The sequence below is a fragment of the Oncorhynchus keta genome, chromosome 9 (assembly GCF_023373465.1).
Source record: "Oncorhynchus keta strain PuntledgeMale-10-30-2019 chromosome 9, Oket_V2, whole genome shotgun sequence".
In the NCBI taxonomy this organism is placed as follows: domain Eukaryota; kingdom Metazoa; phylum Chordata; class Actinopteri; order Salmoniformes; family Salmonidae; genus Oncorhynchus; species Oncorhynchus keta.
This window is the reverse complement of record NC_068429.1, coordinates 2578490-2596625: the sequence shown is the minus strand read 5'-3', so window position 1 is coordinate 2596625 and position 18136 is coordinate 2578490. Positions and strand designations below refer to the sequence as shown.

Sequence of the window (18136 nt, the reverse complement as noted above, 5' to 3'; positions counted from 1 at the left end):
ACAGAGATCAGGTGAGAGAGGGAACAGAAGACAGAGATCAGGAGAGAGAGGGAACAGAAGACAGAGATCAGGAGAGAGAGAGAACAGAAGACAAAGATCAGGAGAGAGAGGGGACAGAAGACAGAGATCAGGAGAGAGAGGGAACAGAAGACAGAGATCAGGAGAGAGAGGGAACAGAAGACAGAGATCAGGAGAGAGAGGGAACAGAAGACAGACATCAGGAGAGAGAGGGAACAGAAGACAGAGATCGGGAGAGAGAGGGAACAGAAGACAGAGATCGGGAGAGAGAGGGAACAGAAGACAGAGATCAGGAGAGAGAGAGAACAGAAGACAGAGATCAGGAGAGAGAGGGGACAGAAGACAGAGATCAGGAGAGAGAGGGAACAGAAGACAGAGATCAGGAGAGAGGGAACAGAAGACAGAGATCAGGAGAGAGAGGGAACAGAAGACAGAGATCAGGAGAGAGAGGGAACAGAAGACAGAGATCAGGAGAGAGAGGGAGCAGAAGACAGATCAGGAGAGAGAGGGGACAGAAGACAGAGATCAGGAGAGAGAGAGAACAGAAGACAGAGATCAGGAGAGAGGGAACAGAAGACAGAGATCAGGAGAGAGAGGGAACAGAAGACAGAGATCAGGAGAGAAAGGGAACAGAAGACAGAGATCAGGAGAGAGAGAGAACAGAAGACAGAGATCAGGAGAGAGAGGGGACAGAAGACAGAGATCAGGAGAGAGAGGGAACAGAAGACAGAGATCAGGAGAGAGAGGGAACAGAAGACAGATCAGGAGAGAGAGGGAACAGAAGACAGAGATCAGGAGAGAGAGAGAACAGAAGACAGAGATCAGGAGAGAGAGGGAACAGAAGACAGAGATCAGGAGAGAGAGGGAACAGAAGACAGAGATCAGGAGAGAGAGAGAGAACAGAAGACAGAGATCAGGAGAGAGAGGGGACAGAAGACAGAGATCAGGAGAGAGAGAACAGACAAGTCCTCAACTGGCAGCTTCTTTAAATAGTACGTACAAAACACCCATCTCAACGTCAACAGTGAGGCGGTGACTCCTGGATGCTGGCCTTCTAGGCAGAGTTCCTCTCTCCAGTGTCTGTGTTATTTTGCCCATCTGAATCTTTTATTTTTATTGGCCAGTCTGAGATATGGCTTTTTCTTTGCATCTCTGCCTAGAAGGCCAGCATCCCGGAGTCACATCTTCACTGTTGATGTTGAGACTGGGGTTTGGCGGGTACTATTTAATGAAGCTGCCAGTTTCTCAAACAAGACACTTTAAAGTACTTGTCCATTTGCTCAGTTGTGCACCGGGGCCTCCCACTCCTCTTTCTATTCTGGTTAGTGCCAGTTTGCGCTGTTCTGTGAAGGGAGTAGTACACAGCGTGTACGAGATCTTTAGTTTCTTGGCAATTTCTCACATGGAATAACTTTCACTTCTCAGAACAAGAACAGACTGACGAGTTTCAGAGGAAAGGTCTTTGTTTCTGGCCATTTTGAGCCTGCAATTGAACCCACAAATGCTGATGCTCCAGATACTCAACTAGTCTAAAGAAGGCCAGTTTTATTGCTTCTTTAATGAGCACAACAGTTTTCAGCTGTGCTAACATAATTGCAAAAGGGTTTTCTAATGATCAATTAGCCTTTTAAAATGATAAACTTGGATTAGCTAACACAACGTGCCATTGGAACACCGGAGGGATGGTTGCTGATAATGGGCCTCTGTACGGCTATGTAGATATTATATTAAAAATCTGCTGTTTCCAGCTACAATAGTCATTTACAACATTAATAACGTCTATTTGATGTTATTTTAATAGACAAAAAATTAGCTTTTCTTTCAAAAACAAGGACATTTCTAAGTGACCCCAAACTTTTGAACGGTAGTGTACATAGAGACTGATGTACATAGAGACTGATATATACAGAGACTGATGTATATAGAGACTGATGTATACAGAGACTGATGTACATAGAGACTGATGTATACAGAGACTGATGTACATAGAGACTGATGTATATAGAGAGTAATATATATAGAGACTGATATACATAGAGACTGATGTATATAGAGACTGATATATACAGAGACTGATGTATACAGAGACTGATGTACATAGAGACTGATGTATACAGAGACTGATGTACATAGAGACTGATGTATATAGAGAGTAATATATATAGAGACTGATGTATATAGAGACTGATGTATATAGAGAGTAATATATATAGAGACTGATGTATATAGAGACTGATGTACATAGAGACTGATGTATATAGAGACTGATATATACAGAGACTGATATATACAGAGACTGATGTATATAGAGACTGATGTACATAGAGACTGATGTATATAGAGACTGATGTATATAGAGACTGATGTATACAGAGACTGATGTACATAGAGACTGATATATACAGAGACTGATATATATAGAGACTGATGTATATAGAGACTGATGTATATAGAGACTGATGTATATAGAGACTGATGTACATAGAGACTGATGTACATAGAGACTGATGTATATAGAGACTGATGTATATAGAGACTGATGTATATAGAGACTGATGTATATAGAGACTGATGTACATAGAGACTGATGTATATAGAGACTGATGTATATAGAGACTGATGTATATAGAGACTGATGTATATAGAGACTGATGTATATAGAGACTGATGTATATAGAGACTGATATATACAGAGACTGATGTATATAGAGAGTAATATATATAGAGACTGATATACATAGAGACTGATATATACAGAGACTGATGTATATAGAGACTGATATATACAGAGACTGATATATACAGAGACTGATGTATATAGAGACTGATGTACATAGAGACTGATGTATATAGAGACTGATGTATATAGAGACTGATGTACATAGAGACTGATGTATATAGAGACTGATGTATATAGAGACTGATGTATATAGAGACTGATGTATATAGAGACTGATATATACAGAGACTGATGTATATAGAGACTGATGTATACAGAGACTGATGTACATAGAGACTGATGTATATAGAGAGTAATATATATAGAGACTGATATACATAGAGACTGATATACATAGAGACTGATATATACAGAGACTGATATATACAGAGACTGATGTATATAGAGAGTAATATATATAGAGACTGATGTATACAGAGACTGATGTACATAGAGACTGATGTACATAGAGACTGATATATACAGAGACTGATATATATAGAGACTGATGTATATAGAGACTGATGTATATAGAGACTGATGTATATAGAGACTGATGTATATAGAGACTGATGTATATAGAGACTGATATATACAGAGACTGATATATACAGAGACTGATGTATATAGAGACTGATGTACATAGAGACTGATGTATATAGAGACTGATGTATATAGAGACTGATGTACATAGAGACTGATGTATATAGAGACTGATGTATATAGAGACTGATGTATATAGAGACTGATGTATATAGAGACTGATGTATATAGAGACTGATATATACAGAGGCTGATGTATATAGAGACTGATGTATACAGAAACAGAAAATATGGGCTGTTCTGGCTTAGAAAAAGCCACTTACTCTCTGACTTGGTGTTGGCTGTAGAGGGCTCCGCATCTTCGTCATTGTAGTCTACAGGGACGGTTTGTTCAGTTGGATCTGCTGTGCAACCTGTGGGATTCACCACATAACGATGCTGTCTTTCACAGATAACACCGCTGACCAAGTAACTGTGTAACACCACGGAGAAATTAAAGTCTATTAAAACACTGTTCTGGGCCTTATAAAGGTCCAGTTGTAGACAGGTCCTGGTTAAAAGTAGTGCAGTATATAGGGATTAGAGGGCCATTTGGAAAACATTAGTACTATGTGCTAGTGTGTAGTATGCAGCAGTATTCTCACCGCCCCATGGCCAGGCCTGCAGAAGGGGGCTCCAGTCACTCCACTGGCTGTCTGGGTTGATCTCGTCCTGGGCTCTCACCTGTAGCTGGTGGGCGTGGCCAGCAAGGGCGTCGGTTATGAGCAGGGCACTGGCCTTAGACTCCACCTGGGGAGGGGGTGGAGATAGATGAAGTTAGACACCAAAACACAGTCAGATAGGAGGACTGAATGTAGACCAAAACACAGTCAGATAGGAGGACAGACTGTAGACCAAAACACAATCAGATAGGACAGACTGTAGACCAAAACACAGTCAGATAGGACAGACTATAGACCAAAACACAGTCAGATAGGACAGACTATAGACCAAAACACAGTCAGATAGGAGGACTGAATGTAGACCAAAACACAGTCAGATAGGAGGACAGACTGTAGACCAAAACACAATCAGATAGGACAGACTGTAGACCAAAACACAGTCAGATAGGACAGACTATAGACCAAAACACAGTCAGATAGGACAGACTATAGACCAAAACACAGTCAGATAGGAGGACAGACTGTAGACCAAAACACAGTCAGATAGGAGGACAGACTGTAGACCAACACACAGTCAGATAGGACAGACTGTAGACCAAAACACAGTCAGATAGGACTGAATGTAGACCAAAACACAGTCAGATAGGACAGACTGTAGACCAAAACACAGTCAGATAGGACAGACTGTAGACCAAAACACAGTCAGATAGGACAGACTGTAGACCAAAACACAGTCAGATAGGAGGACAGACTGTAGACCAAACACAGTCAGATAGGACAGACTGTAGACCAAATACAGTCAGATAGGAGGACTGAATGTAGACCAAAACACAGTCAGATAGGAGGACAGACTGTAGACCAAAACACAGTCAGATAGGAGGACTGAATGTAGACCAAAACACAGTCAGATAGGACAGACTATAGACCAAAACACAGTCAGATAGGACAGACCATAGACCAAAACACAGTCAGATAGGACAGACTGTAGACCAAAACACAGTCAGATAGGACAGACTGTAGACCAAAACACAGTCAGATAGGACAGACTGTAGACCAAACACAGTCAGATAGGACAGACTGTAGACCAAACACAGTCAGATAGGACAGACTGTAGACCAAAACACAGTCAGATAGGACAGACTGTAGACCAAAACACAGTCAGATAGGACAGACTATAGACCAAAACACAGTCAGATAGGACAGACTATAGACCAAAACACAGTCAGATAGGACAGACTGTAGACCAAAACACAGTCAGATAGGACAGACTGTAGACCAAAACACAGTCAGATAGGACAGACTGTAGACCAAAACACAGTCAGATAGGACAGACTGTAGACCAAAACACAGTCAGATAGGAGGACTGAATGTAGACCAAAACACAGTCAGATAGGACAGACTGTAGACCAAACACAGTCAGATAGGAGGACAGACTGTAGACCAAACACAGTCAGATAGGACAGACTGTAGACCAAAACACAGTCAGATAGGAGGACAGACTGTAGACCAAAACACAGTCAGATAGGACAGACTGTAGACCAAAACACAGTCAGATAGGAGGACTGAATGTAGACCAAAACACAGTCAGATAGGACAGACTGTAGACCAAAACACAGTCAGATAGGAGGACTGTAGACCAAAACACAGTCAGATAGGACAGACTGTAGACCAAAACACAGTCAGATAGGAGGACTGAATGTAGACCAAAACACAGTCAGATAGGACAGACTGAATGTAGACCAAAACACAGTCAGATAGGACTGACTGTAGACCAAACACAGTCAGATAGGAGGACAGACTGTAGACCAAAACACAGTCAGATAGGACAGACTATAGACCAAAACACAGTCAGATAGGAGGACTGAATGTAGACCAAAACACAGTCAGATAGGAGGACAGACTGTATACCAAAACACAATCAGATAGGACAGACTGTAGACCAAAACACAGTCAGATAGGACAGACTATAGACCAAAACACAGTCAGATAGGACAGACTATAGACCAAAACACAGTCAGATAGGAGGACAGACTGTAGACCAAAACACAGTCAGATAGGAGGACAGACTGTAGACCAACACACAGTCAGATAGGACAGACTGTAGACCAAAACACAGTCAGATAGGACTGAATGTAGACCAAAACACAGTCAGATAGGACAGACTGTAGACCAAAACACAGTCAGATAGGACAGACTGTAGACCAAAACACAGTCAGATAGGACAGACTGTAGACCAAAACACAGTCAGATAGGAGGACAGACTGTAGACCAAACACAGTCAGATAGGACAGACTGTAGACCAAATACAGTCAGATAGGAGGACTGAATGTAGACCAAAACACAGTCAGATAGGAGGACAGACTGTAGACCAAAACACAGTCAGATAGGACAGACTGTAGACCAAAACACAGTCAGATAGGAGGACTGAATGTAGACCAAAACACAGTCAGATAGGACAGACTATAGACCAAAACACAGTCAGATAGGACAGACCATAGACCAAAACACAGTCAGATAGGACAGACTGTAGACCAAAACACAGTCAGATAGGACAGACTGTAGACCAAAACACAGTCAGATAGGACAGACTGTAGACCAAACACAGTCAGATAGGACAGACTGTAGACCAAACACAGTCAGATAGGACAGACTGTAGACCAAAACACAGTCAGATAGGACAGACTGTAGACCAAAACACAGTCAGATAGGACAGACTATAGACCAAAACACAGTCAGATAGGACAGACTATAGACCAAAACACAGTCAGATAGGACAGACTGTAGACCAAAACACAGTCAGATAGGACAGACTGTAGACCAAAACACAGTCAGATAGGACAGACTGTAGACCAAAACACAGTCAGATAGGACAGACTGTAGACCAAAACACAGTCAGATAGGAGGACTGAATGTAGACCAAAACACAGTCAGATAGGACAGACTGTAGACCAAACACAGTCAGATAGGAGGACAGACTGTAGACCAAACACAGTCAGATAGGACAGACTGTAGACCAAAACACAGTCAGATAGGAGGACAGACTGTAGACCAAAACACAGTCAGATAGGACAGACTGTAGACCAAAACACAGTCAGATAGGAGGACTGAATGTAGACCAAAACACAGTCAGATAGGACAGACTGTAGACCAAAACACAGTCAGATAGGAGGACTGTAGACCAAAACACAGTCAGATAGGACAGACTGTAGACCAAAACACAGTCAGATAGGAGGACTGAATGTAGACCAAAACACAGTCAGATAGGACAGACTGAATGTAGACCAAAACACAGTCAGATAGGACTGACTGTAGACCAAACACAGTCAGATAGGAGGACAGACTGTAGACCAAAACACAGTCAGATAGGACAGACTGTAGACCAAAACACAGTCAGATAGGAGGACTGTAGACCAAAACACAGTCAGATAGGACAGACTGTAGACCAAAACACAGTCAGATAGGACAGACTGTAGACCAAAACACAGTCAGATAGGACAGACTGTAGACCAAACACAGTCAGATAGGACAGACTGTAGACCAAAACACAGTCAGATAGGACAGACTGTAGACCAAAACACAGTCAGATAGGACAGACTGTAGACCAAAACACAGTCAGATAGGACAGAATGTAGACCAAAACACAGTCAGATAGGACAGACTGTAGACCAAAACACAGTCAGATAGGAGGACAGACTGTAGACCAAAACACAGTCAGATAGGAGGACAGACTGTAGACCAAAACACAGTCAGATAGGACAGACTGTAGACCAAAACACAGTCAGATAGGAGGACAGACTGTAGACCAAAACACAGTCAGATAGGAGGACAGACTATAGACCAAAACACAGTCAGATAGGAGGACAGACTGTAGACCAAAACACAGTCAGATAGGACAGACTGTAGACCAAAACACAGTCAGATAGGAGGGCAGACTGTAGACCAAAACACAGTCAGATAGGAGGACAGACTGTAGACCAAAACACAGTCAGATAGGACAGACTGTAGACCAAAACACAGTCAGATAGGAGGACTGAATGTAGACCAAAACACAGTCAGATAGGAGGACTGTAGACCAAAACACAGTCAGATAGGACAGAATGTAGACCAGATGCTGGATCCTACAGGACGGTAGGGAGGGGAGAGATGTTAAATAGAGGAACTGACGGTAGACCAGATGCTGGATCCTACAGGACGGTAGCGGAGCTGGAAGTGGAGGGGGAAGGGCACAGCGTCGTGGAGCCAGGAGGCAGGGTTCGTCCAGTTCACCTGGAGCCTCATGGGATATCCTACCATCCCCACTGCTGTTACTGCCTCTGGGGGGTCTGGCTGCACTGTAGACACACAGAGAGAGTGGGGGGGTGAGAGAGAACGAGAGAGAGAGAGCGAGAGAGAGAGAGAGAGAGAGAGAGAGAGAGAGGAGAGAGAGGGGGAGAGAGAGAGAGAAGAGAGATGGGTGAGAGAGAGAGAGAGGGGTGAGAGAGAGAGAGGGTGAGAGAGAGAGAGAGGGTGAGAGTGATAGAGAGAGAGAGGGTGAGAGTGATAGAGAGAGTGATAGAGAGAGAGGGGGTGAGAGTGATAGAGAGAGAGAGGGTGAGAGTGATAGAGAGAGAGGGTGAGAGTGATAGAGTGAGAGTGATAGTGATAGAGAGAGCGTGAGAGTGATAGAGAGAGAGTGAGAGTGATAGAGAGAGAGAGAGAGTGATAGAGAGAGAGTGAGAGAGAGTGAGAGAGAGAGAGAGGGTGATGAGAGGGAGAGGGGGTGAGAGAGAGAGAGAGGGAAAGGGGAGAGAGAGAGAGAGGGAGGGTGATAGAGAGAGAGAGAGGGTGAGAGAGAGGGGGTGAGAGTGAGAGAGAGAGGGGGTGAGAGAGAGCGAGAGAGGGAGAGAGGGAGAGAGAGAGAGAGGGAGGGGGTGAGGAACACACTATTAAAGATACACAGACAGAAGACAGTTTAGAGTCAATAACTAACACTTGTGATGACTGAAGACACAACATGACAAGGTTATTAAATAAGGTTAGGGTAAGACAGACAGACACAGTTAGACCAACACAGAAAGAGATCAGAGGTTGACCTACAGACACACTGTTCAGATGAAAGGTTGACCTACACAGAGGTTGACCTACACAGAGGTTGACCTACACAGAGACACAGCGGGAAATGTGAAGGTGACCTACAGACACACTGTCCAGGTGACTAATATAATGTAATTAGTGGGTAGGATAGACACAGACACACTGTCCAGGTGACTAATATAATGTTATTAGTGGGTAGGATAGACACAGACACACTGTCCAGGTGACTAATATCATGTAATTAGTGGGTAGGATAGACACAGACACACTGTCCAGGTGACTAATATAATGTTATTAGTGGGTAGGATAGACACAGACACACTGTCCAGGTGACTAATATCATGTAATTAGTGGGTAGGATAGACACAGACACACTGTCCAGGTGACTAATATAATGTTATTAGTGGGTAGGATAGACACAGACACACTGTCCAGGTGACTAATATCATGTAATTAGTGGGTAGGATAGACACAGACACACTGTCCAGGTGACTAATATAATGTAATTAGTGGGTAGGATAGACACAGACACACTGTCCAGGTGACTAATATAATGTAATTAGTGGGTAGGATAGACACAGACACACTGTCCAGGTGACTAATATAATGTAATTAGTGGGTAGGATAGACACAGACACACTGTCCAGGTGACTAATATAATGTCATCATTAGTGGGTAGGATAGACACAGACTCACTGTCCAGGTGACTAATATAATGTAATTAGTGGGTAGGATAGACACAGACACACTGTCCAGGTGACTAATATAATGTCATCATTAGTGGGTAGGATAGACACAGACTCACTGTCCAGGTGACTAATATAATGTAATTAGTGGGTAGGATAGACACAGACACACTGTCCAGGTGACTAATATAATGTAATTAGTGGGTAGGACAGACACAGACACACAGTGGGAAATATGTGAAGGTGACCTACAGAGCTTGTGGAACTTGACCTGAATGATGGTGGTCTGTGACCCCAGAGGGTTGGTCTCGGTGATGTTGATGTAGTGGTAGAGCTGCCACATGGTAGGGTCTGTGATGGTGCACTGCTTCTGGGGAGGGGATAGACACAGACTCACCTGGTCTTAGGTGACCCCTGGAAGGATAAGGAGGAAGGAGAGGAGGAGAGACAGATTCACTGTGGTGCTGGTATAATGTACATTAGTGGGGGTAGAGGACAGGACACTGGAGGTGACTAAGGAGAGAGGTGGTTATTCACTTGTGGTGCTGCTGGGAAGGAGACACCCCGAGAGGGGGTACACACTGGAGAGGAGGAAGGACAGGGAGAGGGGTGGTTATTACTTGTGTGCTGCTGGGTGGAGACACCCCGAGAGGATAGACACAGACACCCAGGTGACTAATATAATGTAATTAGGGGGTAGGAGGAGACACAGACACAGGTCAGGAGACAGGTGACTAATATAATGAGACAATTAGTGGGTAGGTAGGACACAGACACACTGTCCAGGTGACTAATATAATGTAATTAGAGGGGGTAGGATAGACACAGACACACTGTCCAGGTGGTAATATAATGTAATTAGTGGGTAGGATAGACACAGACACACTGTCCAGGTGACTAATATAATGTAATTAGTGGGTAGGATAGACACAGACACCCCAGGGGGGTAAGGAAGGAGACACCCCATGAGGGGTAGAGGTGGAGACACCCCATGAGGGGGTAGAGGACTGGAGACACCCCATGAATGTGGACAGGAGGAGAGGGGGTAGAGGACAGGAGACACACGAGAGGGGAAATATGTGACAGGAGACACCCGAGAGGGGGTAGAGGACAGGAGACACCCAGTGGGAGAGGGGTAGAGGACAGGAGACACCCCTGAGAGGGGGTGGTCAGGAGACACCCCGAGAGGGGGTAGAGGACAGGAGACACCCCGAGATGGGGGTAGAGGAGGAGACATGGTAGGGGGGGTAGAGGAGACACCCCGAGAGGGGGAGACACACCCGAGAGGGGGGAGGACAGGAGGGAGGGGGTAGAGGACAGGAGACACCCCGAGAGGGGGGTAGAGGACAGGAGACACCCCGAGAGGGGGGTAGAGGACAGGAGACACCCCGAGAGGGGGGTAGAGGACAGGAGACACCCCGAGAGGGGGGTAGAGGACAGGAGACACCCCGAGAGGGGGGTAGAGGACAGGAGACACCCCGAGAGGGGGGTAGAGGACAGGAGACACCCCGAGAGGGGGGTAGAGGACAGGAGACACCCCGAGAGGGGGGTAGAGGACAGGAGACACCCCGAGAGGGGGGTAGAGGACAGGAGACACCCCGAGAGGGGGGTGGAGGACAGGAGACACCCCGAGAGGGGGGTGGAGGACAGGAGACACCCCGAGAGGGGGGTGGAGGACAGGAGACACCCCGAGAGGGGGGTGGAGGACAGGAGACACCCCGAGAGGGGGGTGGAGGACAGGAGACACCCCGAGAGGGGGGTGGAGGACAGGAGACACCCCGAGAGGGGGGTGGAGGACAGGAGACACCCCGAGAGGGGGGTGGAGGACAGGAGACACCCCGAGAGGGGGGTAGAGGAAGGACAGGGCAAGAGGTGGTCATTCACTTGTGGTGCTGTTCCACTGGATGTCATAAGGTGAATGCACCAATTTGTAAGTCGCTCTGGATAAGAGCGTCTGCTAAATGACTTAAATGTAAATGTAAATGTAAGGAGAGAGATCAATTAATAACAACATCATTTCTGCTCCCATCATATATGAGTATATGTATCAAGCTCCCTGTCAAACTGAGTCTGTAAGTATCAAGCTCCCTGTCAAACTGAGTCTGTAAGTATCAAGCTCCCTGTCAAACTGAGTCTGTAAGTATCAAGCTCCCTGTCAAACTGAGTCTGTAAGTATCAAGCTCCCTGTCAAACTGAGTCTGTAAGTATCAAGCTCCCTGTCAAACTGAGTCTGTAAGTATCAAGCTCCCTGTCAAACTGAGTCTGTAAGTATCAAGCTCCCTGTCAAACTGAGTCTGTAAGTATCAAGCTCCCTGTCAAACTGAGTCTGTAAGTATCAAGCTCCCTGTCAAACTGAGTCTGTAAGTATCAAGCTCCCTGTCAAACTGAGTCTGTAAGTATCAAGCTCCCTGTCAAACTGAGTCTGTAAGTATCAAGCTCCCTGTCAAACTGAGTCTGTAAGTATCAAGCTCCCTGTCAAACTGAGTCTGTAAGTATCAAGCTCCCTGTCAAACTGAGTCTGTAAGTTTCAAGCTCCCTGTCAAACTGAGTCTGTAAGTATCAAGCTCCCTGTCAAACTGAGTCTGTAAGTATCAAGCTCCCTGTCAAACTGAGTCTGTAAGTATCAAGCTCCCTGTCAAACTGAGTCTGTAAGTATCAAGCTCCCTGTCAAACTGAGTCTGTAAGTATCAAGCTCCCTGTCAAACTGAGTCAAGTATCAAGCTCCCTGTCAAACTGAGTCTGTAAGTATCAAGCTCCCTGTCAAACTGAGTCTGTAAGTATCAAGCTCCCTGTCAAACTGAGTCTGTAAGTATCAAGCTCCCTGTCAAACTGAGTCTGTAAGTTTCAAGCTCCCTGTCAAACTGAGTCTGTAAGTATCAAGCTCCCTGTCAAACTGAGTCTGTGAGTATCAAGCTCCCTGTCAAACTGAGTCTGTAAGTATCAAGCTCCCTGTCAAACTGAGTCTGTAAGTATCAAGCTCCCTGTCAAACTGAGTCTGTAAGTATCAAGCTCCCTGTCAAACTGAGTCTGTGAGTTTCAAGCTCCCTGTCAAACTGAGTCTGTAAGTATCAAGCTCCCTGTCAAACTGAGTCTGTAAGTATCAAGCTCCCTGTCAAACTGAGTCTGCGTCTCAATGTATGAGTGCTGAACTAGAATAAGCTCCCCCATGTCAATGTTACTATGATCTGAAAGGAAAACATGATCCTACTCTGAGGGTGTTTTCACATATTGTTCTCTTTAAAATAACACATCTCAGTTCTCTTTAAAATAACACATCTCAGTTCTCTTTAAAATAACACATCTCAGTTCTCTTTAAAATAACACATCTCAGTTCTCTTTAAAATAACACATCTCAGTTCTCTTTAAAATAACCCATCTCAGTTCTCTTTAAAATAACACATCTCAGTTCTCTTTAAAATAACACATCTCAGTTCTCTTTAAAATAACACATCTCAGTTCTCTTTAAAATAACACATCTCAGTTCTCTTTAAAATAACACATCTCAGTTCTCTTTAAAATAACCCATCTCAGTTCTCTTTAAAATAACACATCTCAGTTCTCTTTAAAATAACACATCTCAGTTCTCTTTAAAATAACACATCTCAGTTCTCTTTAAAATAACACATCTCAGTTCTCTTTAAAATAACACATCTCAGTTCTCTTTAAAATAACACATCTCAGTTCTCTTTAAAATAACACATCTCAGTTCTCTTTAAAATAACACATCTCAGTTCTCTTTAAAATAACACATCTCAGTTCTCTTTAAAATAACACATCTCAGTTCTCTTTAAAATAACACATCTCAGTTCTCTTTAAAATAACACATCTCAGTTCTCTTTAAAATAACACATCTCAGTTCTCTTTAAAATAACACATCTCAGTTCTCTTTAAAATAACACATCTCAGTTCTCTTTAAAATAACACATCTCAGTTCTCTTTAAAATAACACATCTCAGTTCTCTTTAAAATAACACATCTCAGTTCTCTTTAAAATAACACATCTCAGTTCTCTTTAAAATAACCCATCTCAGTTCTCTTTAAAATAACCCATCTCAGTTCTCTTTAAAATAACACATCTCAGTTCTCTTTAAAATAACACATCTCAGTTCTCTTTAAAATAACACATCTCAGTTCTCTTTAAAATAACCCATCTCAGTTCTCTTTAAAATAACACATCTCAGTTCTCTTTAAAATAACACATCTCAGTTCTCTTTAAAATAACACATCTCAGTTCTCTTTAAAATAACACATCTCAGTTCTCTTTAAAATAAACCATCTCAGTTCTCTTTAAAATAGCACATCTCAGTTCTCTTTAAAATAACCCATCTCAGTTCTCTTTAAAATAACACATCTCAGTTCTCTTTAAAATAACACATCTCAGTTCTCTTTAAAATAACACATCTCAGTTCTCTTTAAAATAACACATCTCAGTTCTCTTTAAAATAACACATCTCAGTTCTCTTTAAAATAACACATCTCAGTTCTCTTTAAAATAACACATCTCAGTTCTCTTTAAAATAACCCATCTCAGTTCTCTTTAAAATAACACATCTCAGTTCTCTTTAAAATAACACATCTCAGTTCTCTTTAAAATAACACATCTCAGTTCTCTTTAAAATAACACATCTCAGTTCTCTTTAAAATAACACATCTCAGTTCTCTTTAAAATAACACATCTCAGTTCTCTTTAAAATAACACATCTCAGTTCTCTTTAAAATAACACATCTCAGTTCTCTTTAAAATAACACATCTCAGTTCTCTTTAAAATAACACATCTCAGTTCTCTTTAAAATAACCCATCTCAGTTCTCTTTAAAATAACACATCTCAGTTCTCTTTAAAATAACACATCTCAGTTCTCTTTAAAATAACACATCTCAGTTCTCTTTAAAATAACACATCTCAGTTCTCTTTAAAATAACACATCTCAGTTCTCTTTAAAATAACCCATCTCAGTTCTCTTTAAAATAACCCATCTCAGTTCTCTTTAAAATAACCCATCTCAGTTCTCTTTAAAATAACCCATCTCAGTTCTCTTTAAAATAACCCATCTCAGTTCTCTTTAAAATAACACATCTCAGTTCTCTTTAAAATAACACATCTCAGTTCTCTTTAAAATAACACATCTCAGTTCTCTTTAAAATAACACATCTCAGTTCTCTTTAAAATAACACATCTCAGTTCTCTTTAAAATAACACATCTCAGTTCTCTTTAAAATAACACATCTCAGTTCTCTTTAAAATAACACATCTCAGTTCTCTTTAAAATAACACATCTCAGTTCTCTTTAAAATAACACATCTCAGTTCTCTTTAAAATAACACATCTCAGTTCTCTTTAAAATAACCCATCTCAGTTCTCTTTAAAATAACACATCTCAGTTCTCTTTAAAATAACACATCTCAGTTCTCTTTAAAATAACACATCTCAGTTCTCTTTAAAATAACACATCTCAGTTCTCTTTAAAATAACACATCTCAGTTCTCTTTAAAATAACACATCTCAGTTCTCTTTAAAATAACACATCTCAGTTCTCTTTAAAATAACACATCTCAGTTCTCTTGAACAAAGTCATCTCAGTTCTCTTTAAAATAACCATCTCAGTTCTCTTTAAAATAACACATCTCATCTCAGTTCTCTTTAAAATAACACATCTCAGTTCTCTTTAAAATAACACATCTCAGTTCTCTTTAAAATAACACATCTCAGTTCTCTTTAAAATAACACATCTCAGTTCTCTTTAAAATAACACATCTCAGTTCTCTTTAAAATAACACATCTCAGTTCTCTTTAAAATAACACATCTCAGTTCTCTTTAAAATAACACATCTCAGTTCTCTTTAAAATAACCCATCTCAGTTCTCTTTAAAATAACACATCTCAGTTCTCTTTAAAAGAATACATCTCAGTTCTCTTTAAAATTACCAAACAGTTCTCTTTAAAATAACCCATCTCAGTTCTCTTTAAAATAACACATCTCAGTTCTCTTTAAAATAACACATCTCAGTTCTCTTTAAAATAACACATCTCAGTTCTCTTTAAAATAACACATCTCAGTTCTCTTTAAAATAACCCATCTCAGTTCTCTTTAAAATAGCACATCTCAGTTCTCTTTAAAATAACACATCTCAGTTCTCTTTAAAATAACACATCTCAGTTCTCTTTAAAAAATATCTCACTTTAAAATAACATCTCAGTTCTCTTTAAAATAACACATCTCAGTTCTCTTTAAAATAACACATCTCAGTTCTCTTTAAAATAACACATCTCAGTTCTCTTTAAAATAAACATCTCAGTTCTCTTTAAAATAACACATCTCAGTTCTCTTTAAAATAACACATCTCAGTTCTCTTTAAAATTTCCATCTCAGTTCTCTTTAAAATAAACATCTCAGTTCTCTTTAAAATAACACATCTCAGTTTCTCTTCTGGGAAGTTCTCTTTAAAATAACATCTCATCTCAGTTCTCTTTAAAATAACCCATCTCAGTTCTCTTTAAAATAACCATCTCAGTTCTCTTTAAAATAAACATCTCAGTTCTCTTTAAAATAACCATCTCAGTTCTCTTTAAAATTTCCATCTCAGTTCTCTTTAAAATAAACATCTCAGTTCTCTTTAAAATAACACATCTCAGTTCTCTTTAAAATAACACATCTCAGTTCTCTTTAAAATCCATCTCAGTTCTCTTTAAAATAACACAAAGTTCTCTTTAAACATCTCAGTTCTCTTTAAAATAACCCATCTCAGTTCTCTTTAAAATAACAGCCTCCAACACATCTCTTCTTTAAAATAACACATCTCAGTTCTCTTTAAAATAACACATCTCAGTTCTCTTTAAAATAACACATCTCAGTTCTCTTTAAAATAACACATCTCAGTTCTCTTTAAAATAACACATCTCAGTTCTCTTTAAAATAACACATCTCAGTTCTCTTTAAAATAACACATCTCAGTTCTCTTTAAAATAACACATCTCAGTTCTCTTTAAAATAACACATCTCAGTTCTCTTTAAAATAACACATCTCAGTTCTCTTTAAAATAACACATCTCAGTTCTCTTTAAAATAACACATCTCAGTTCTCTTTAAAATAACACATCTCAGTTCTCTTTAAAATACATCTCAGTTCTCATCATCTCAGTTCTCTTTAAAATAACACATCTCAGTTCTCTTTAAAATAACACATCTCAGTTCTCTTTAAAATAACACATCTCTCTTTAAAATAACACATCTCAGTTCTCTTTAAAATAACACATCTCAGTTCTCTTTAAAATAACACATCTCAGTTCTCTTTAAAATAACTTTCCATCTCAGTTCTCTTTAAAATAACACATCTCAGTTCTCTTTAAAATAACACATCTCAGTTCTCTTTAAAATAACACATCTCAGTTCTCTTTAAAATAATCTCAGTTCTCCACATCTCAGTTCTCTTTAAAATAACAGCAGTTCTCTTTAAAATAACACATCTCAGTTCTCTTTAAAATAACACATCTCAGTTCTCTTTAAAATAACACATCTCAGTTCTCTTTAAAATAACACATCTCAGTTCTCTTTAAAATAACACATCTCAGTTCTCTTTAAAATAACACATCTCAGTTCTCTTTAAAATAACCCATCTCAGTTCTCTTTAAAATAAACATCTCAGTTCTCTTTAAAATAAAGTTCTCTTTAAATAACACATCTCAGTTCCCATCTCAGTTCTCTTTAAAATAAACATCTCAGTTCTCTTTAAAATAAACATCTCAGTTCTCTTTAAAATAACACATCTCAGTTCTCTTTAAAATAAACATCTCAGTTCTCTTTAAAATAACACATCTCAGTTCTCTTTAAAATAACACAACAGTTCTCTTTAAAATCATCTCAGTTCTCAATAACACATCTCTCTCTTTAAAATAAGACATCTCAGTTCTCTTTAAAATAACACATCTGTCAGTTCTCTTTAAAATAACCATCTCAGTTCTCTTTAAAATTTCACATCTCAGTTCTCTTTAACACAATAAAAACATCTCAGTTCTCTTTAAAATAACACATCCAGTTCTCTTTAAAATAACACATCTCAGTTCTCTTTAAAATAACACATCTCAGTTCTCTTTAAAATAACACATCTCAGTTCTCTTTAAAATAACACATCTCAGTTCTCTTTAAAATTTCACATCTCAGTTCTCTTTAAAATAACACATCTCAGTTCTCTTTAAAATAACACATCCAGTTCTCTTTAAAATAACACATCAGTTCTCTTTTAAAATAAACATTGTTCTCTTTAAAATAACACATCCACTCTTAAAATGGGATCTCAGTTCTCTTTTCACATCTCAGTTCTCTTTAAAATAACACATCTCAGTTCTCTTTATAACAGCCATCCAGTTCTCTTTCTGGGAAGTTCTCTTTCCACATAGATGTTGGAGTTCATTCTTTAAAATAACAGCATCCAGTTCTC

General features: G+C 40.4%; 1 protein-coding gene and 1 long non-coding RNA gene across 2 annotated transcripts in view; one reads left to right on the top strand and one right to left on the bottom strand.

The window, feature by feature from the left end:
* LOC118379548 (interleukin-11 receptor subunit alpha-like) overlaps positions 1 to 18136 on the bottom strand; it is a 68421-nt gene that overhangs the window by 7143 nt on the left and 43142 nt on the right. Inside the window, exons 7-10 of the mRNA XM_052524881.1 lie at positions 9954 to 10103; positions 8107 to 8273; positions 3925 to 4069; positions 3604 to 3693 (exon numbers count right to left, since the gene is read on the bottom strand). Coding sequence (XP_052380841.1) covers positions 3604 to 3693; positions 3925 to 4069; positions 8107 to 8273; positions 9954 to 10103 — 552 coding nt within the window. The remainder of the gene's footprint in view (positions 1 to 3603; positions 3694 to 3924; positions 4070 to 8106; positions 8274 to 9953; positions 10104 to 18136) is intronic.
* Positions 8857 to 9909, top strand: LOC127931627 (uncharacterized). Its single transcript, XR_008141959.1, has 3 exons — positions 8857 to 9662; positions 9719 to 9771; positions 9828 to 9909. It is a non-coding gene; the product is annotated as an uncharacterized LOC127931627 (long non-coding RNA).